General features: G+C 32.2%; 1 protein-coding gene across 1 annotated transcript in view; it reads left to right on the plus strand.

Moving 5' to 3' along the window:
• The window catches only part of LOC123551387 (glutamate receptor ionotropic, kainate 2-like), a 129942-nt gene extending 122351 nt beyond the window's left edge, over positions 1–7591 (plus strand). The window contains exon 20 of the mRNA XM_053542113.1: positions 539–7591. Coding sequence (XP_053398088.1) covers positions 539–712 — 174 coding nt within the window. The 3' untranslated portion in view covers positions 713–7591. The remainder of the gene's footprint in view (positions 1–538) is intronic.
• Positions 7592–23294: the final 15703 nt, after the last annotated feature.

Raw genomic sequence — 23294 nt, forward strand, 5'->3', positions numbered from 1 at the left:
GAAGAGTTGAAAAATGTCGCCGTTTCGGCTTTCGGTATGATTTTAATACACTTTTGCGTAAGTCGTACTGCAATACATTTATCAAAACCTAAAAAAATGTTATTCGTAGCATATAATGCCTATTATGTTTTAATTATAGCCTGTTTTAATTTTACTAATATTACCCATGATTTAGTCAAAGGAATCACTTGTCTACAGGTAAATTAACAGAACTAACTGTTTTCTTACCTATCCTTATTATTTTAAAAGTATATTAATTTATTGCCCTATACAAAGAATGAAACTAAACAAAAACGAAGAAGTAAACGCCTATGTGTTAAAAAAAAGAACTCAAGGATCAATACTTTACTTTGATTAATATCCTTTGAGAAAACCCGTAAATTTAAACACCGACCATGATACTCGCTTGTATCCTATTTGAAAGCTTCCTACCTTGTCTAGTTTTTGCCATGTCACCTGAACTATAAATAGTTTCTGTGTTTACTTCCTGTACTATTTCAGCAACTAGTTATCCTAACTATAATTTGTCTCGTTTCAGCAATCATTTTGTTCCGAAATGTCAGAAGAACTGCGGTTCGCAGTGAAGTGTTTTGGAGGGTCAGAGAAGACTACTCGGCGGGTAGCTAGTAAGGAGATAATTGACAATGGTGTACAATTTACTCCCATGATACCTATACCAAATAACAGAAATCAAAAAGAGTTATATGCGTGATATATTTAAATGGCCTGCGTTTGTATTTATAAACTGGTTTACATGGTTTTTATGCCGTAATGATCTCATTCACATCTGACATATTGTTAATTTTGTGGCCTAATTGAAAGTGTACATTACTGACTTACAAAGTTTTACTTTTTAATGATTAAACATGAACGTCATATTTACGATTTTTAATTTGTTTTTAAAGCACGTTGCAAATTGTTCTTAACATTACGTTGCCTTTAATTTTATTCAAAAAATTACTTTACGAAACGAAGGGAAAAAATCAGTATAGCCAGATGTAAATGAGAACGTTTCGTAAGTGATTATTTGTGCCATGGTCCTCAATATGGGGAGTGAATTGAGGAAAACTAATGTGACCTCACAAAGCTCAACTTTGGGGGAACAAATATGAATGCTGTGGCTGTCCAGGCCAAAGACCAGTCATGCCATGAAGCTCAATGTCAGACTAGAATGCTAGACTTCAAACAAATTACTGATGTCAGACTCGAATGATAGTATTCGATACAGCTGCAGTTGACACAGTGTTACTCTGGAGATAGTCTCAATATATATACAGATGTCTCATTCAGACTTGAATGGTTGTCTTCAATATTGCTACAGGTGTCACATTTAAACCCAGATGTGCGGGCTCGACAGATATTTGTGGATCTTATTCATGACAGCTATATGCTTCACATTCAGGTTAGAATATGCAAGTATTGGCAATATTTACAGTCCCGTTCAAAATGACACTTTAAGCAAAGAATGGAACGCAGATTCAGTACAAACTGAAAATATTCGAGGGTGAAAACAGACAGACTGCATCCAATTAAAGGATAAGTGGGTGTTATTACTCATAAAGAACCATCTGTTATTCTATTTAGACACCCATAAGTCTTTTAATATAACACATTATTGATTTATAAATGACCCATACAAGAAAGGACAGTTGAATCAAAGTAAAGTGGTGAGACAACTCCATTGTTAGAGGTATGATACGGGGGAATTATATTTCAAGCATTTATTACATGTTAACATTTCCATCCAAGACATTCTTTTTGTGATTCAGTATTCAATTACATAATTTCTGTAACTGTTTGTGATTGGTTAATTCAAACGCATAATTTCTTTAATTGTCTATAATTCGTTTATTCAAGCGCATCACTTATGCATCTGTTTGTGTTTGGTTAATATAAGCACATGATTTATGCATCTATTTGTGATTGGTTAATTTAAACGCATAATTTATGCAGCTGTTTGTGATTAGTCTATTCGAAATTCATGATTTGTGCTCTTGTTGCTATTGGTTTATTTAACTTTATAATTTGCATAATTATTTGAGATTGGTTTCATTTACTGAAACAGACTGTAAACGACGAACAATTTGTCTATTATATATAAGAATACAGAAATACTCAGATTTGTGAAAAACACTTGTATATGTATTTTGATGATATTCAAATGTAATCTTGTTTGTTTTAAACATTATTTTGCTGTGCTAATGAAAAACCTGGTTCTTTATTCAGCAATGTCAAATATAATATTTAAGCAGTTAAGAGTTAAACTTGAAAAAGAAATCAAAATCATATAATGTAATGCATCATGTATTCTGCATAATTATGTAAAATGTCAGTGTATGTACCTTTGTAGATAGATGGAGTGGCATCAAACAGAGGTGTAATCAGTATAATATTGTAAGTTTTGGTTACAGGAATATTGTTATGTTCTTAATATAGGCCTATTCATTTCTATGCATTTTTTTTCTAGCAGCGTTTAACAACGAAACTGTAATTTTCAGAAGAATCAGTTCTTACTTTAACAATAGATATTATTCCAATCGAGTGTGGCAAAAATTATTAACTGTATAGTAAGATTGCAAAATGTGTTAATAGAAAATGTTCATTGTTTGGCAAGTAAAGGCTCCCTCGAAGCAGTTGAACCATAAGTTATACTTACAAACTGAAGTACAACATAAAACTGCTGGGTTCAAAACTGGAAAAAAATACCTGTGTGAAACTGAAAAAAATACCTGTGTGGGCATAAATTATGCTTTCCTCAGTTTTCAACTTAAATATAATTCTGTTTCGGTTCAAATTTGTAATTAAATGTTTCTGTCATCAGTTGCTTTGGTGTTTTCAGTACGTTTTTACATTATGTTTTGTATCTTTTAATACATTTTTCAAATGATAAATATGTTTGATTTTGATTGTTGCCATACATTTACATATTACCATTAGTGCCTTATAATTTGTAGCAAATCAAATGCCGGTAAGAACTGCTGTTAAAAATTCGAAAATCGGCCAAATATGTTTGTTGAAAGATTTCTTTTATATTTCGGTATTTATCTTCATCAAACGATCATTTGCAGCAAAATACAATGTGTGATTTTTACCTGTCAGTTGTTTGGAGTATTTAATCTTTATGAAGTCAGTAGATTAAGCGAAATAAATTTGTGAAGTAAATTTCGCCCCCTTTAATATTTTGGCAGTATCTTTCTTGAACAAGGATGATACTATCTATGAAAAATCAATATTCGGTATTCTTATGAATAACATTTGCAATTAAATAAAAACAAAACATTAATGTACATGTACATTTTGTGGCTTTTGCAAAATGGCTAGCGGTCGTAGAATGCATGAAACAAAATAACATCAATTGCATTTATCGGCTTTTTAAAAGCAAAAGGAAAAAACACCATGTGATTGGTAACATATTCTTCTAAATTTGTGAGAAAGTTCAAACATGTACTATTAGTAATAGAAAGGATATTGCTAACATAGTTGGAAGGGGCGTTAGAAATTTTCAGTTAGTATATTTATTACAAATATATATACATCTCAAGAGAAAAAAAACGTTTTTAAGGCAAAATGGCATCATTTCAGTTACAGCTAATTGTCTTTTTTGTCTTTTTTCCAAAGAGAGTCATTACAGACTGATTCATATTTTTTTGCCATATATTTTCTTAAGACAACTGTTATGTTTATGTTCCTGTCGATGACCAAGTTCATAGGCGCCAATTAGCTTATACTCTTGACACACACGTCACATTTAGCCCTGTTTTCAACATGCTGTCATTTGATGGAAACCAATATATTGGTTTAGGATTTTTTATATAATGTTGAGCTGTTATTGCTGATATCATAATTATACTGGATCATAAATGCTGGCGTACTGATTTGTAAGTATTTAGTCAGTTTGTGTGATTTTGTTTCAACTGGCGGTAACAGTACTTACTTTCTTTTATAGCGCAACTCAGTCGAAAACAATGGCTGTAAAATATTTGTTATAATAAATTAATTATGCGTTCACATTTATATGACCTTGTATCAAAATAAATATCATAGGAAAACAAATCCATCTGAAGGTCTGTCTGGGTCTGGCAACAAAGTGGCGAAAACTAAATAGTTCATTGTTTGTACCACAAAACATGTCCATTTAATAACTTAGTTGCATAGGAAAGTTTTATATAGCTTTAACTGAATTATAGTAATATATTGTGTAAAATGAGCAACATAGGCCCATCACGGTTCCCTTAGCATTCATAATTTCATCTTTACGTCCACATTTTTTTAAATTTACTTTTAGAAGGCTTCCAGTTGTGCCCTGGCAGTCAGGTTCCCGTAACACACCAAATGTTTTGATAGAAGACTATTAATATCTCGAGCCATATTGATAACCTGATAATCATACTGTCCGTTTATTTTCCCAGTATGCATTTATTCCAGACAAACGTACATTTTGTATGATTAAAGGCTCGGTATATAGGAATAAGTTACAAACTTGTATCAAAACCTTCTTAGAAAGGTAGACGTTTCTGTTATTTGATGCCAGGTTGTGTTTAGCGTTATAAATGAAATAAAGGCACTGTCACTGCAAACTCATTTGACGAAATTTTGCAAAAGGTTGATATATTTTGACATAATTAAATCGCCTTCAGGAAAGCAATTATGAAAAATTAAGATTTTGAAAATTAATGTCCTAGTAGGATATTCATGCTTTATGGTAGCTCATGACTTATGTGCTTACAATGAATAATACGTTTTCGTGCATAATTAATGTGTGTGGAAAAGGCCTATTCCTTATACTAAATTGTGTTTTATATTTTTGTTTAAAATTTGCTCATTTACGCCACTTTTTTCAAAATTTGTTCTGGATCATTATCATAGTTTTGAAATCAAAAATGACGTGTTTGTCAAATTTTGCTGCTCGTATAATATTTAATTTATCACCATGTTCAGAAATTTTTAAAGACACCGAAAATTCTGTTTACAAAGGGTCAGTCCCCTATCAGAAATCATGATTTAACTGCGGCGCGTGAAACCAGCTAACTGTCTCCATCTAAAGGAATATATTTCATAAGATTTACATTTCTTTTTCGTTTAATTAAATTTCTTGTTTCGCATTTCTACTTGACAGCTATTAAGACATCTGACCAGATATTAAGACTTGGAAAGGTACATAATTTATAGAAAAAAAGAAAACAACAACTTTAATATATTTTGTGCAACCAAGATAGACAAAGGGAGGTTATCATATTATCGCGAACTTGAATTTCTATTCAATGATGGCTCCCTTTACACTTTTCAACGCATATTGTCAAAACACATAAAACAATCTCATTATATTCGCAATAAAAAAAATTATTTTGTTTAATCTAATGTATTCTTTGGACAATAAAACTGTTTCGATCTTTCAGTGTTTGGCGAGCTGATAGGATTTTTTTAAAAGACCTTCAATCAATATTTACATGTATTAGTTGCTAGGTGCAGTTAATTGTCATATTTCTTAGATAGAATTGTGAAAATGGAGTTATTTTCCGATTTGTAATAATTTAAATTGTAATAGAATTCCCCTCAGGAACGCCGAGCTGTGTAATTTTGTCGCCAAAATTACTAAAAACTATGTAAGCATTTGTTCAAAAGCATGTACATTAAAAGAATACTTTTACAAGTTTTAATACTCTTGATTCTAATAATATTCAGACGTCCCTTGACAGGCGTCCTCGCATTTTTGTATAATGTAAATTGCATATAAAATATACATTACCGAGTATTCTCAGATTAGATTGTATCTAAAATGTATTGGACGCTGTACAGTTGGTGTGACTATAAGTTGTAAAAAGATGTTGGAAAAAATATGTTTGTTTATGTGTGTTGAATAAACGTGCCATCAGTGTTAATATAAGTCATGTACTTTGTCACATTTGAATTGAACCAAATTGAATGAAAAAAGTGCGATTATTATTTCCAGAAAGTCGTTTAGAATTTTGCAATATCAGAAAACAGTTTGAATAACATTATAAAGAGGTTGAGACAGATAAAAGCTGCAGGTGCACGATTTCATTATTTATTTTAAAAAAGCGTCCGGAGTGAAACAGATCAGAATATCAAGGTTAAAATCTACTATACCGTGAACGAATGTACTTAGTTTATAAAGCTAAATCAGAAGCTTTAAAGCCTCAGCTTTTACTACTCTGGCAGTAAGATTTGTAGGAGGAGCCTATCAAATAACAAGGCTACTCTAGGCTGTCTGTCAGCTAAAAATAGCTCACTTTCAATGATTCACAAGCAAATGTAAACAATGATCAGCTGAAGAAGAAATATGAACTTAAATGTTTTGATGATTACAAATTATTATTATACATATTTTGTGCATCCATATCAATATCATTGTTATGAAAAATTGAGTTGAGACTAGCATTCCTGATTTTCAATCTTCTTATTAATGTAAATTGAACAGTGAAACTCGAAATCAAACATTCTTGACTTTTCTGTCATTGCTGGCAGGTCCATTAATTGAGATAATGTTGCAATAAATGCAGAAATAGTAAACTGTTAAAGTCTGAGATGTAGCACAATGCACACAAGTTAGCAAGTGTTACTGTGATAAGGTCTCATAAAAATGATAAGCTATTTGAAATAATTTATCACTGTATGTCTGTTATTTAGTTCCCTATATCTTCAAAACATTTTTTTTAAATAATACATAAAAATATAACTGCAGAAATGATTGAAAATTCAAAATTACTTTTCTGGAAAAGTTTTACAATGCACTCTAGAAGTTAATTCCATTGATACATCAAGCCTTCTGCTGATCAAGTTTGTTGATAAAATTAACCACGTGGGAATTGTTTACATTCTCTGATTCTCTAGGGTTCATGACCTCATTAGATCCTCCCGGCAAATTCAAATTTTTGGCAGTTTGGTTTAAATAATTTTTTGAAACTATACTTCACAATTTTTTGTTTTAAAAAATAAAAACACCAATTGATAAAGAATGTTTCAATGTGTATTTATGCAATTTTTCATAACTTTTTATTCAGTAGTTTATTTAAAATTTTGAAAAAGGGCTCTCTGATGTGAAACATGCATAATTTATTTAAAAACCTGCCCCAGCGCCACTTTCTGGCTTTTATATGGCATTTTGGGGTTTAAGCGTGCTGATTAACGTAACTTGATTTTTAAAATATTTTAAGAGACCCGTATAACTACGTGTATACGAGTTTCAATCAAACACGTAGGTGTACACGTCACGTGCTTTAAATTTCAGCTACCTTTCTAGTATAGCGGCAAAATACAGCATTGTTTATTGACATGTTATTTTTAAGAGATGTATTCATGTCAGTAGTCATTGAAATATAAAAAATACTACTGTCAGTGATTGTGAATGAATGATTGCGAAACTGCATTGAAGATGAGTGATTCAGTATACAAGCTACTGTGAGTAATTGGTAAACTGTGTTGTTTAGTTTTTATGAAATGATAAGTAATTAGTATTCATATGGCCATGCTCATTATGCTGTGTATAGTTGTATATATTTGGTGACAAAACAGTTTGCATCATACCAAATCACTATTGTCATATAAATCAATAAACGTCCAGATTACTTGACGTGTTTTGCTTTGTTTTATTAAGCCTTGAAACAAATCTGAGATCCTTTTCAAAAACTTCTTAAATTTGAGCGTACTAGGTTTTGTAAAATGATTTACTGATTTATATTTGGCATTTCCAGTTCCTACGTGTCTAAAGTCTGATACTGGTCCTGCTTGTTGGAAATATTTTAAAATGAATTAAGTGCAGTTTATAATGACTGAAAAAAAAGGTTTTCGAATCTTTCCAGGAATTGCCGAATCTTTCCAGGAATTGCCGAATCTTTCCAGGAATTGCAAAAAAATATCGTTGCTGTCGGCACAAAAGTTCTGTTACCTACGTACGCTATGGAATGGAATATTTTCAGGATTTGTTTCCCCTGTAATAGATTGCGAAATGGTTCCTCAAATTCCTTGCACTCACAGTACTTGATTGATAACACAAGGCTGAATAACTGTTCTATTTAGAATGCTGAAGATATGACGAATGCATTTTTGAAATAGAAATGTTTTTGCAGAAATAAGTTGTCAAAATTATGGTCGTTTGCAGAGAAAAGAATTTTCTTAGAAATTATCAATGTCATTATGAAGAAAGAAATAAACTTTATTACAATTTACTTGATGTCAACAGATATTGTAAGTCTACTTTTATCGGAGAGATTTAATAACAAACAAAACAAAACGTATTGTATCTAATACCGTTTATTTCGCACTACACTACCTTGTTCTGTAAGCCCGGTCACCAGGGTAATTGCTATTTGCTTTTTGTGAACCTCCCAGTGGACTTGTTTGTTATGCGAAGCTTAACATGTGGATGTGGTAGCAGGTATTATTACAGGAATGCCTACCTAATGAGCAGCAAATTTCAGGTTTTAATCTTATTAAGCCGTATTGTTTAGCGCTTCACGGATGTTGGCTGAAAATTAATACATCACAGGCCTCGGAGGGCCATTAATGGACCTGAAATATAGTGTAACAACTCTGTTGTTTGAGTTTATTGTCCTAACAAATAGTATTTGTTAGATTTTAACAGCTGTTACACTCTTCAACTCAGTTAAAAATAGCTTGGAAACTTGAAACTCTTCTTGCAGTGTTGATGCACATGAAAATGGAGGAACTTTAAATGTATGTATTCGGGAATGGAATCCCAATGAATAAACGGTGGTTCCGCAGAAAAATCTGTTTTCAAATTGAGGCAGAGGATCAGCTTCCTGGTCGGTCTAATAATTGAGACTAATGACTATTTAGCAATCTATCAGTGTACTTCTGGAAACACTGAGAGCTCCAAATGCAACAAGAACCACAAATATTATAGCAATCATACAGGTAGCCGTGAACTGACACCGCAACGGTTGTAATCGAAAGATATGATAATTCCTTTATGTTCCCATTTTATAAACATTTGAGCCGTGCCATGAAAAAACCAACATAGTGGGTTTGCGACCAGCATGGATCCAGACCAGCCTGCGCATCCGCGCAGTCTGGTCAGGATCCATGCTGTTCGCTAACAGTTTCTCCAGTTCCAGTAGGCTTTAAAAGCGAACAGCATGGATCCTGACCAGACTGCGCGGATGCGCAGGCTGGTCTGGATCCATGCTGGTCGCAAACCCACTATGTTGGTTTTCCCATGGCACGGCTCATTTCATTATTTAAAAACATATGGCACTTAATAATGAATTCAACTGTTCATACACGAAAAATAATAGAATAAGTAATTTTAAATACATTTGATGAGGATTTTCTTCATTTGAAGTAAATATCAAAGGATAAAGTATTTTAGTGAGTGTAGAATTAGCATTGGATGTGTCTTTGAAAATGTAGAAAAATCTAGATCATTAGTTTAATGATTAATTAGTTTTAGACTCATTAACTTGTAAAATAGATTTCGCACCAAATGCAAAGTACTAAACAAATGCCGAGAAAAGCTGATTTATAAGTGTAATGATCAATATTCCCAAAATTATTTGTTTTTATTGCAATTACAGCTAATTTTACCGTTACAAATATCATTGATGATTAGGATTAATTCCTTTAGAAAATTTGTTAAGAAAATAAAATTAAACATTTCTTTATTCAAAGCCATTTCATAGCTTGAGAACGAGATTTTTATCGAAGTCATTATTATATCTCTGTATACGAACTTGCTAGATTTTAACAGCTTTCGCACTTTGCAAGATGTATCAGAACTTGTTGCAGAACCAATTCCTCTGATGGTATAGCGGGATAGGGATAATGGAAGGGAGAGGTTATAGCATGATGCTGGCCCGACGAGTCAGTTTTGTGATAGGACTTTTTGATGAAAAACAACGGAAAAGACCGAAAGTTTCGAATGGAGGCTGCTATTAAAACCATTTGGCGTAACTGACTTTCAGTAAGAGCAAGTAGAAATGAGAACTAGCTATTGGAATTTTTAATCCCAAAAGGACTTTCTAAATGAAAGTTTTTTTTTTAATTTTTTTTTGCGTAACTAGTTGATGATATACCAATATATGTACTTCAGGGATCTTTCTCTCTCAGTTATGTTAAACTTTAGCACAATAAACAGGTTGCTGACACAAAAAGCTAACCATGCAGTGATTAATGCATGTAGAAGACGGCTTACTTCAGGCTCCAGCTGGATTGCTTTCAATTTTTAATGATCTTGCTGAAGACACGTAATATTTCAAATGACAGGTTTTTTCTTGGTAAAATGATCTGTTTTCTACAAGGAAATGATCATAAATGTGAACAACAAGGGTTACATGTTCTGAAGATGATATTGCAGTCTTTTGCTATTGTAATATTGAAATACTGTGTAAGTATTGTCTAGAGCATATATGGCGACACTAGCGATACTTCAAGTCAGTTTAAGTACCTGTATATCTACATGTATGAAAATATCTAAATACGTACAATTATAACAGTCTAGAATTATTCTAGATGATAGATGGTTTCTCATAGCACTTTCCATGATGTAGTCGCAATACAATAATTATGTTGGGATATACTTTAAGGCAGTTAATAGAACGATTAGTACTACAGATTTAGTAGACTGTTGTAGGTAATTTAAATGTAGTTTTTGGTGGCTGCTGCCACCAGTGTCAAAAAAATACTCAGTTTTAGAAATCTTGTCATTTCTTAAGACCATCCTAACAACACAACCAAAAATAGTTCCAAACTTTCCAGGCAAACAATTATCTACACAACGTGCAGAATATGCAAAGCTACAATATATGCCTTAATACCATTTTTAATGTAAATTCGGCGACTAAAATCAATACAAACTGAAGTCAACGTTTTAATTAAAACAACCACGTGTATGAATACAAATATGCAAATTTATGGTCACGTGAATAAACGATGACCTCATGTCACCTGAACTGGAGCGATGATCATAATACTGCTCCAGAGGTCACGTAGCTTATAACGTAGAAAAGGTAGCTTATATATGTATAGAAACCAAACCCGGAAATCCAGACTGACAATTAAAAAATGTTTCGTAACATGTCACATGTATAACTTCCGAAATGTAAGGCTTTATTTGATAAAGAACAATGACTTCTGCTAGCAATAATCCGCGTCTAAAAATAGAAACGGAATTTCAACGGAAAAGTTTCCAAACATTTCTGGTCCATAGACAATACCAGTTTGTACCTCTGATAGCTTTTCCAGCAAGTTGTAACACTTTTCAAATATGTCAGAACAAACTTAAATGTTCGTCATAGCTATCAAATTGTAAGATATTAATATTAATGCAACCCTAGTGATCTAAGAATGTTACTGAATTTTCGACTGCATTGTCTCGTTTTCGTTACAAGCACGCAAAAATATGACCACATGTTAGTTAGGCTATTTACAGAAAATCGATAATCAGCAGTGATACGGATTTCCTCAGGCGTTGATACTGCCAATTATCACTAATTAGCGCAAATTTAATGAGATGATTTATGAACAGGACAGTAATTTATGGATATAACTTGAACATGTACAGTTCATCGTTATATCAAGAACAAAATATACTAAAACATGCTTAGCAATACGAGAGTGAACAAAAATAAAAGAGCATTCAGTTAAAATTCATTCGATATTGTTTGCAATGTGACCTGCCCGTGAGAATCAAAGACATGTATGTTTTCTAAATAATATTCCCTCACGGATAATCTTCCTTCAGCAAATGTATTATATAAGATACTATATGTATGCATAGATACACATGTATTCGGAACAATTTCGTCTGACAAAACACGAATTATCAACGTGGAAGCCCACAGGTCGCCCAAGCTGACAAATGTTGCAAGATCGCTTTGACTAAGTGGTGCTACTGTATCACGATTTCATCAACTTGTAAGCCCGTGAAAATGGGCACAGCGATGATAATAATACTCGCCTTTTTGAAACGGCAATCTGTCAGACTGTAGCAAGTCGTCTGGTAACAGATTTGACCAATTTAAAAATTGAATTGTTTCAAGACAGATTCTGCTAACTTCAGCTAAATTCATTCGAGTTGCACCATGAGAAAAACAACATAGTGCATTTGTGACCAGCATGGACCCAGATCAAACACTGGTCAGGATCCTTGCTGTTCGCTAACGGTTTCTCTAGTTGCAATAGGCTTTGAAAGCTAACAGCATGGATTCTGACCAGACTGTGAGGATGCACAGTCTGGTCTGGATCCATGCTGGTCGCAAACGAACTATGCTGGTTTTCTGATGGTGCGTCTGAATATATCTGGACTGATACAAATATATGTATAAAAATTAAAACGGTTTCGTTTCGCCAGTTACATATTTTTCAACGTTTTTCTCAGTCTGACTAAAGTTATAAGTTTGCATTTTTGCGAAGCCTGCTGTTATGTCTAGCGAACTTTTGAGTATAACAGATGGAGTGATAATTAATGCACCTCTAAAATACACTGGCTGCAGATCTGACATTCTGAGATGCATTTGTGGTGCATGTTTGTGTTGTTTTCTTTCACAAAAGTCTCATGAAAACCACAGTTATCTGATACGGACTAAATCAGTGTGTATAATAATTCATGACAGACACTGCCCAAAAGCTTTAAAAAGAAATCTTAAAAGCTGAATGATTTGGAGAAAAAGCTTTTATTATTTATTCATAGTAAAACATCTTCGATGTAATTTATGCTGTAGTTTTCGTCACAAATAATCACAAGCTTAGGATAAAAACTATTCGTTAAAGACTGAATCAGTTTGTATGTAAACAATGACTGGCAGTGAAAAAGGATTAATTTTGAAACCAAAGCCGAATATTAAAAAAATGACAAAAAAGTTTTTATGGTTTATATTAACAATTCCTCAGTTGTTGCTTTCTTTTGTAATATTTTAAATATTGATTAGCAGCCACCATCAGCGCTTTGAGCGCTTTGATTTTCTTTGCAATGCTCCAGCTCCAGTTTTTGCATGTTATCCCTCTGTTGTCGTTTTGAAAAAAAATATTATCAGTCATAGACATACCTACGTAAGAAGATTGCGTTAGTAATAATGAAAGTAAAATTTTAAACTTTTTAAAAAATTGTAGACCTGTCTGACATGTTTGAACGATATCACATACTTTTCTCCATGAATACCTGCAAAGCAATATTCTTAAGGTAGTAATGGACCTGTAAAGATAAATGGTAATTTCCGGTCGATAACGATTTCTACGTATGTGATTTCGGCATTTTCCGGTTGTTATGAAAACCATTGCTCATATGATCTACATTTCCATCCGATGAATATCGACAAAGGAGACGAGAATACGAAGACGCACGGAAATTACCGATTGTCATTACGGTCCATTACCTTAAACTGAATTATTAGGAAGTAGGAAAATGCAGACGTGTAAGACAATTGATAAAAAAATGCAAAAAAAAACCAAAACACCCGCTGTATCATGAAAATGTACTCATGTCTACTTTCTATCTTTAAAGAAATAATATTCTTGGAAAACCTGTTACATAATCAATTTTGATATTGTTGTCTTCATCCACAAACAAGACATTTTTCTGAAAGCCACATTAAATATATCGTGTTTCTAAAACTTATAGGTAACCATTATTACATAATTGTGATCCTCACTATTAAATTCGTTCAACCTCCTTTTCGTACTTTACTTTTTCGTACTTTACTATTTCTGGCGGGTTATTTTGTTAACTTCGTAATTCTTTCTTAACTAACTTACTTATGTTTTATGACCAGATATCACACACGTCCGCGAGTTTAGCAGCGCAGCTGTTTCAGAGACACAAGATAAGTAATCAGTCAATATAAAACACGGCTAACAGATCATTGCAGATGACCATCACACCTTTAAAACAGAACACGATCATAGCTAAATAATTAGTTCTTCTTATCTACGACAAGATTCGAGTATGGAACCGAGAATAAATGGAAAAGTAAGTAAATTGATTTAAATGCCTGATATACTTTATGAATCACAACATGATTATTTTTACAAATATAGTTCTAGGAAGAAGAATGGAGTATGAAGTAGATGATCCCTGTTACTTTTGGGGTCTGTACGTCAAAGGTTAAGGTCAACAGGGGCCTGGAGCTTGAAAACAATTTCCGCTCAATAACTTGAGAATCACTTGACGCAAATCCTTCAAAGATTATAGCATGATTGAACTTATGAAGTAAATGTCCCCTATTGTTTTTGGGGTCAGTATTTCAAAAGTCAAGGTCACAGGAGCTTTAACCTTGATCGTTTTTCGCTCAATAACTTGAGAACGACTTTACCTAGTATCTTTAAACTTGAAAGAATGATTTGGCTTATGAAGTAGATGACCCCTAAAGTTGGATGAATGTCGGTCAAGGTCATAGCGATCATGGGACTGAAAATGGGACAACCCACCATGGTTGGCATACTTGTTTTACGAACAGCTCTTGTTAAATTTGTATCACGCAGTGGACTGCTCTTTGAAAAATATGTTTCATAGTCTCCTCGGAAAATATATTGCTGCAATTAGTTTCCTCGCACAACCGCGAATATGTCACGTAACCTGTCATTAGTCTAAGGTATGTACAAAATGTACTCCAAACTTTCCTCTAGCTATCTAACAGCTTAATATAATGCATTAACCATGTGATCGATATTATCATCAACTGGCAGACAAAGCCCCAAATACTCTGCAATAAATTTGATTGTAGAACACTCTTGTTGTTTTTTTGGTAAGTTTAGAAATTCAAAACAAAATTAAAATAATGTCACGGTATTTCACGGAATAAGAAACGACATTGCATGACTGTATGATTTTCTGCTATGTGTCAAAATGCATGAGTATGAATAATTGAGAAAATTGACGGATATCATTCATGGGCTCAACGGGAAAAATGTTGTACCTTGTCAATTATTTTCATACACTGCTGAACATTCGTTTTGCCATTAGGTATAATTGAAGAATTATTTTTGCATGTGCAATACTGAAAAAATAACAATGCAAGATTTATTCTAAGAGGAGTACCAGGTGGTAAAATGAACCCGGGTATCTGGTTTGTCGCACAAGAGCTTTGTAGCTCATGGTGACTTTTTATTACATGCGACGTTCAGTTAATAAACCTTACTTTACCTTACGTCGTGGATATTTTGCTATTTTGTGATAAATGTCATACCCGCGGTTTTAAAATAAAGAAGTTTTGTTTCTTTGACACTGATTTACTTTGGTATTTTTGAAATCTCTTCTCTAGTAGAGACTAATATTTCAGAAACAATCCGGTATGGAAAGTAATAAAAGAGTGTTTTTTGTAGATATTTAATTCAGAAGTCTAAAACTTTCAAATTATACACATATTCATCATTTAAAAAATGAAGTCAGAGTAGTTATAAGCAGAGTTTCTTCATCATTTAGCTCAAGACATTCATCAACAAAACCTGAAAGCTCACTTTCGGATACTTAATAATCCAAATCGGGAGTTAATGACGCTAGTCTTCTGGGAACTTCATATTGCATGACAATGTTAAAACGACCGCTCCTTCAAACATAAAAAACTAACTATCCCGTCTTGAAACCGTTAATAATTTTTGATCATATTGAATAAGACACAGTGTCATGACAGTTAACATTAACTAGCTTTTGCATCCTTTTCTCTGATCCGAAACGTTGTAATAAAACAGAAAAGAAAAAAACAAAGGAAAAGAATTTCTTATTGCAGTACTACGGTTATAAAACTAAAACAAAGCTTTGTTTCAGTTAGTAACGTGATGTCAAGTACACCTGTGCGTATTAGGAAACTGACCTTTTATTAACATCGTAACTTTTACAAAGTTTTATGATGAACATTTTTCTTAATAATATTATTATGGAGATTCTGTGGCCGGGTGGTTAAGGTCGCTTCACCGATATGAGTTCCAGCTTTGCTTTAGGCGTAAAATTCTGCATTTTAGAAGCCATCAAGTTGGTTACGACAGGTCGATGGTTCTACCAATGTGCCCGTCCGTGATGATATAATGTCCGAACGGACACCTGGGTTAGTCTTCCATTATCAAAAGCTAGAAGGTTGCCATCGCTGTGACGTTAAACCGAACAAAAAAATTAAACTAAATATTATGCAAGTGTATTATTTAAGCTTTCTTCGAAAGGCTTTCCTGTTATTGATCCAGACAGTGGCAACTAGTTTGCAAGATATGGTGTAATACTTCAGTTGCGCGTTTTCTCTGTAATAATAAAGTCTCCTAGGAAAACTGATATGTCGAATACTTTACTACTAAACGTCGCCGCAAAATCGTAAATGTTTAATGAATGTATTGCATATTGTGTAGATTAAGCTGCAAAATTGTCCCCTAATTTCATCACGATGAAGCAGTAGTTTGCTGACTCGTGGTGTTTGCTAGTTACTACTCATCTGATATGGTTAAAACAAGGACAAAAAGGACAAAGTTCCGGCAGAAATAGCCAAGTTCCAGGAATGTTACCTTTCCAACAAAATTAAAACCATACATCAGTTCATGTATGGATGTGTCACAGTAGATATTTGCACATATACACAATCATTTTATACAAGCAGTTTATTGGTAATATAATGATTACGTTACGCACTAGTGAATCTGCAATGAGGTATGTAATTTGAAATCTAAAGCTGCTACTCAAATCGAGTCACAAGGAGAAGGTTTTTATAATTGAATTTCTTTAAATGTATTGATAGACCTTATTCTGATAACGCTTACTAATACATGTAGACACTATGAAAAAGACTATTCAAAGACTTTTAACCTATCTTTACATTCCTTATGAAAATATTAGCATATACGAATTCTTGATGTAGGCAGAGCTCTTTTCTACAGATGCTATGCTGATTGTCTAAGATGTATCAGACAACAGAGTTCTCCATGCGAACTGCCACCATAAGGTTTCAGCAGAAATCCTCCTTCATTACTTTGGTGCTGAAGATCACATTAATATTTTATAGCTATTTGCTACAAGACAAGTATTAGTCCTCTGATTCCTATCAGGGCGGTAGATGAGAAATTAAACAAGTGATCAACGTTATCGTTTAGCGCTGTACTTTTTAGAAATATTAGAAACAATAAATATGTTATTACGGATATATGTCTCATGTTATTGTTATATGTAATCGACGCGATTTTCGGCTAGCTTTAATTTAACTAATCGCACGCAGGTGATTTTGACGGTTCGGAAAGTCAATATTCTTTTTCCACATAGAATGTAAGCTACTGATACTCTTTGTCACAAAATGTTCAATTCAAATAAAAACACGTTGGAAAAATTTGTAAGCAAGCATGCACGCGAATTTCGCTTTAAACATCTTACAATTTAGTCTTTTTCCAATTGTCTAAATCATTGAAGAGATTAGTATACATACATTTTTTAAGTTCCGAGAAAAACTTGTTTTAATATAAAATGTAAAAGGTAAGCTTACCTTCTTAACGACGTTAAGTACACATGCTGTTTTTAAACAAGGCGTTTATCAGAAAAATAAATATTTGACTATATCTAAGTTTGAACATATATTTGAAAACTAACATATCTATGGACCATTCAAAGGAATAAATTCTGTTTAGTAAGCACTTTAATATTAATATTAGTAAGCGTCGTTGAAGTTCCATAAACATCTAATTAGTCAATTATCGTCCAAATTTGTTTTTATTTTCGTTTTCTTCATTTTGCTTGCAGTAATGACTCAACGTCACACCTTGTTAGTTTCGCTTTTGAGCAAGACGTGACTCTGTGACGTGCTAATAGACTCATTGAGTGTATGTATACGCAATATTACTACGTTTGGTAGATACACATTTATTTCGCTTTATTGTTTCCGTTCAAATTTCAATGAATGAATGAATATATTAAATATTTAAACAGTAAAATATAACGTTCTGTGCATCTAATGTATTTATTTGTCTGATGTTCGTGTATTGGCGGCACATAAATATATAAAAATCTAGATGTCACACCTTGCTAGTTTCGCTTTTGAGAAAGACGTGACTCGATCTGGAATTTTGGAAGCTTAAGAGATGACAGAAATATTTATGAAAACATTTTATTCGAAAATATTCGTTCTATACATGTGATATAAAGAGCGTTAAAATTCAAATTGCGTAAGCATTGGTACAATGTATTTGCATGTATGCTCATACTGTCTTACTGAATAGTTGGCATATATATTTGTAAAATAATAATATTATTATGAGAATTGTACATATGTCAATAGAATACTAACTTTATTTAATGCTAACTAATGACATACTGCATTCTTTCAGTGAAATAAATCCCATATCAGTCACTGGTTATCACTCACACTGTGGGTGATATAATTCCGCCCCCTCTGCATATAATTATAAGCATAAAATAAAAAGAAAAGTTGTTTGCTTTGAGTGGATATGGTATATATATCTCATCTCGTTGTGATAAAATTTTAATATTTTCACGAGCGCGAAGAAACAAACAAATATATATACTTACTGGATAGAATGTTGTTGGCAGATATATTTGTAAAATGATGATACTATTTTGAGAAATTTACATATGTCATTAGAATATAAACTTACTGGATAGAATTTTGTTGGCAGATATATTTGTAAAATAATAATAGTATTATGAGAAATTTACATGTCATCAGAATATATACTTCTTATACATGTCGCCATATTTATATGTATTGTTGTATTGCCACATGCGTCTCAGACCTTCTGGATTGACGTAAATAAACTTGAAACTTGAAACAATATTTTTTTGACATTCTGTAGCTTATGTAGCCCATTAAAACGAGTCAAAGTTTTGCTTGAAATTGTATGTCAAAATCTACGTAACTTTGTTTTATGCCGCCTACACTATTTAACGCTCTTATTATATACAAGTTTATTCATATAAATTCCAGAAGGTCTTAGACCCAAGAGGACATGTGATACATTATATGGCGGTATATATACCATAGTTTTGCAATGAAATTTGACAAGTATACACTACACACACACACATATATATATATACATATTCATATACGCTAATTGTAATAAATTTATATGTAAATAGAACTTTGTCAATGACTACGACTGAAAATAGCTGCAGACAATGACTACTGACAATGATTATATGGCGGTATATGTAACACAATTTTACAAATAAAATTTGACAAATATGAACTACTCTATATCATATCATATTACGCCATTAACTAACACCCAGGACAAAGAAGTATATTATACCATCTCTGATCATGGCACTGACTACTGACAATGACAATAAAAGTTACATGCATGGGTCTTATCTTGTTTTGAGTCGAAAGTAACAAGACAAGACTCAGCAAAATGACACATATAGATAGCTAAACAGATAATATTCAATAACTACATTTTTATATTAGAGCATCATTCAGCCAATTTATAATATCCATATATTTTGGTCTTGGCAAAACCGAAATACAAGACCAACTTAATGGATATTATATGTATATACAAAAGTAATATGAAACATATGAACATGAATACAGTACTTAAAACACTAAGTTACTATAGATGTATGCTAATATCATTACATGTCAGAATCACTATAAAGATTTTGAGACCTAATTTCAAAAGCCTTATTTACAAATATACTAAAGTTCCTTACTAGTTTAACATTATCTGTATTAAATAGTTTTATGAGCTTCAACATATTTGGACGTCTCCAGTAATAAGTCGGTATATAGTGTTTTCTTAAGTCAGAATACATGGTACATTCTAAAACAAAATGAAATTCATCTTCTAAAATACTACAGCAATTACATATTCTTTCATTTAACGGAATACTAACTGGTTTTGTCCATCTTCCCGTTTCAACATTTAATCTGTGAGAAGATACTCTTAACTTTGAGACACCAATGCGAAATTTTCTGATACTAATCAAGGTTAAATAAGGTTGGAATTGAAAATTTGAAATACTTCTATAGAAAGAGGCTCTGCTAGAATCATATAGTCTTCCAGACCAATTTTGTATAAACTGATCTTTAATCCTTTGTTTAACCATACTTAGGAATAGATTTGTGTTTCCAACGTCTTGGGATAGCCAAGCCTCATAAAAACCAAGTGTACAAAGTAAATCTTTCACCAGTGAACACCAATTTTTTCGGTTAGGATTACTCTCTGTATCTTCTTTCAACATAAGATAAATTTTTTTCATGTATTTATTATCGGTTGACTGTAAAATCTTAATCCAGTACTTTATAATATTGAAAAATCTTACAGTTTGAAAAGATTGCCTACCCAGCTCACCATATATAAAATCATTTTGCGTGGTTTTCTTTACGCCTAATACATTTTTACAAAACTGCATATGTACTCTTTCAATAGCATTACCTTGGATAAAACCCCACACTTCACTTCCATAATTTAAAATCGGCGATACTAGCTTATCAAATAAATCCAATCTATGATTTACTGAAATATCAGTAAATTTATATAAATACTTATTCATTTTAAACATCGCTTTTAAAGCTTGTCCAGCAAGAGTTTTTTGAGCTTCAGAAAAAGATCCACCAGTTGTAAAAACAATACCTAAGTATGTAAATTTGTTAACTATTTCAACTGGGTTTCCATTAAAATTGAACAATATATTACGTTGTAAACGACCACCTTTTCGAAAAATCATAATTTTGGTCTTTTCCGTATTCACAACCAGTTTCCATTTGTTACAATATTCATACAGTGCATCTAAACTATTTTGTAATTCACGACTGCTATTTGCAAATATAACAATATCGTCAGCGTATAGTATTAAAAACATTTTAAACATGTGTACATCTATACCTTCATATCCATTATTTATAAAAATATCTTCTATATCATTTAAAAACATTGCGAAAAGAAAGGGAGATAAGCATTCACCTTGTCTGACACCAAGCATACATTCAAATTGATCACTTAATTGGTTACAATATTTCACTCTTGACTTTACAGCTGTATACATAGATTGAATGATATTCAACATTTTTCCACGAATTCCTAATTTGATCATTTTAAGCCAAAGATTATCTCTAACAACGTAATCAAAGGCCTTACTAAAATCGATAAATGCACAGAAAAGTTGTTTACCTGTATTTAACATATGACTAATTAGACCATGTAATACAAAAATATTATCAGTTGTTCCCATTTTTGACCTAAAACCGGCTTGAGCTTCTATATAAACACTATAATTTTCAGCCCATGCAGACAATCTATTATTTAAGATACGAGTAAACAATTTACCTAAAACACTTAATAATGTAATACCTCTATAATTACTTTCATCATTAATATTACCTTTCTTGTGAATGGAATAATAAACCCTTCTGACCAACTTTCGGGAAAATATCCTGTCTCAAAAATTTTGTTAAACAGTGACAACAAGAAAGGTGACAAGATATTCTTACCATGAATGAAAAATTCATTTAAATATTTATCAGGACCACTACTTTTATTAGATTTTAGCTGATTTATAGCTTTTAAAAGACAACTCTCCTCAATTGGAATATTAAGTTCATGAAACATAATATTAAATTCATTCTGCTCATATCTTTCAATAAAATGCAAAACATCCTCATCTGGTGTGAAAAAATGATCATCAGGATTATTAACAGCTTTAAAATATTTTTCAAACATATCAACAGAAATATTAGGTTGCTTAATACCTGCACATTTCTTAAGCATATTCCAATATAATTTAACATTTTTATGTTTGGCCTCGGTTAGCTTTTCTGTTTCCCTGCGATCGTACTCAAATTTACATTTACGTATACATGACTTATACTGAGATCTTGCAGTTACCATATTTGCTCTATTCATGTCTGACTTATCTCGTCTATAAACATTTAACATTTTATAAAATGCTAGCCTTTTTTCATAACATTCTTCTGTATACCATTTACAAGTATTATTAAAAGATATCTCATCATCACTGTTACTAGGGGGCTTCAAGTTTTTCTTAAACAGAGGGGACGCTACTCCTTCAATAATATTGGAAAATTCTGTTATACATGTATTAATATCATTTGATGAATTAGCCGTACTGACATGTTCATTAAAACAATGCAGTTCATTTAAAACATCCTCCGAAACCAATTTTTCAACAAAGTCTTCTTTTCTATCTCTGTTCCATACATATTTATAATTTTCATTTTGATGTGAACTGGTATTATCACATTTTTGCACACAATTCTCTTGAAAAACTAATGAGAAATCAATGAGACAATGATCGGATAATATATTTGGCTCCGAAATCTCAAACTTATCTATAAAATGAAGTAGATTCTGCGTGCTAAGAACATAATCTACTACGCTAGAACCTCTGTTACCAACAAAAGTAAAACTACCAATATTTTTGTCACTTCCAAAACGACCATTTAAGATCCGTAGACCAGTTTGCTTACACATATCTAGTAACATTAAGCCATTACTGTTTGAACGACCTTTATCTTTCGAATAACGTTTCAATTCAGAATCAATTACATAATCATCTGGTAATACATTTATGTGAATACAATTGTCATCAGATACAAAATCAGGAAGGACTGACGTACGAGCATTCATATCTCCACACACCAATAAGTTTAAACCGTTTGCATATTTTGAATCTAAAGTTGTTATAAGGTCAATTAATCGATCAAAAATATTTGACTCGATCATCGATTGACGACTGCTGTTCTCAGGTACAACGTAACAAAGACATATAAATAAGTCGTGCTTTAAAGATAGTTTTTGGGCATTTATTTTGATACAAATAATATCGTCTTGACTTTTAAATACTAAAGTATCATTTGTGACTAACTCGTTTCTCACATATACAATAATACCACCTGAAGTCCTTTTAGTATTCTTCTTATATAAACAGTGATATTTCTCATATTCCTTCTTTCATCCATATATGTAATATTAATGATACTGTCAACAGAACGCGTAAAAGTTATGAACGGAAAATGAGCTCATAATCGTTTCTCAGATTTGTTAAATGAATCGTTTCTCAGATTTGTTAAATGTAGACTAATAACTTGTGCAAGTTTTCTAAGCACATAAACAAACGTGAAACAAGCCTAAAGAAAAAATATCAGTCGCAGACCCCCAAATTTTCTACCGCCATCAGAGATATTAAATTTAGCTTATTTTTTTATTTTTATTCCACAGGTGTCAAAAACTCATGGGAAATGTAGTAATTGATCTTTCTTTCTTTGCAGTCTTTACAAATTCCCAGTAATGTTTAGTAAAACATCTTTCTTCCTGAAGCAGAAAAGAAAATTTTAATTTGATGAATAAAGGAACGCGACAAATAGAATTGTACATTG

This window comes from Mercenaria mercenaria, chromosome 4 (genome assembly GCF_021730395.1).
Source record: "Mercenaria mercenaria strain notata chromosome 4, MADL_Memer_1, whole genome shotgun sequence".
Classification (NCBI taxonomy): domain Eukaryota; kingdom Metazoa; phylum Mollusca; class Bivalvia; order Venerida; family Veneridae; genus Mercenaria; species Mercenaria mercenaria.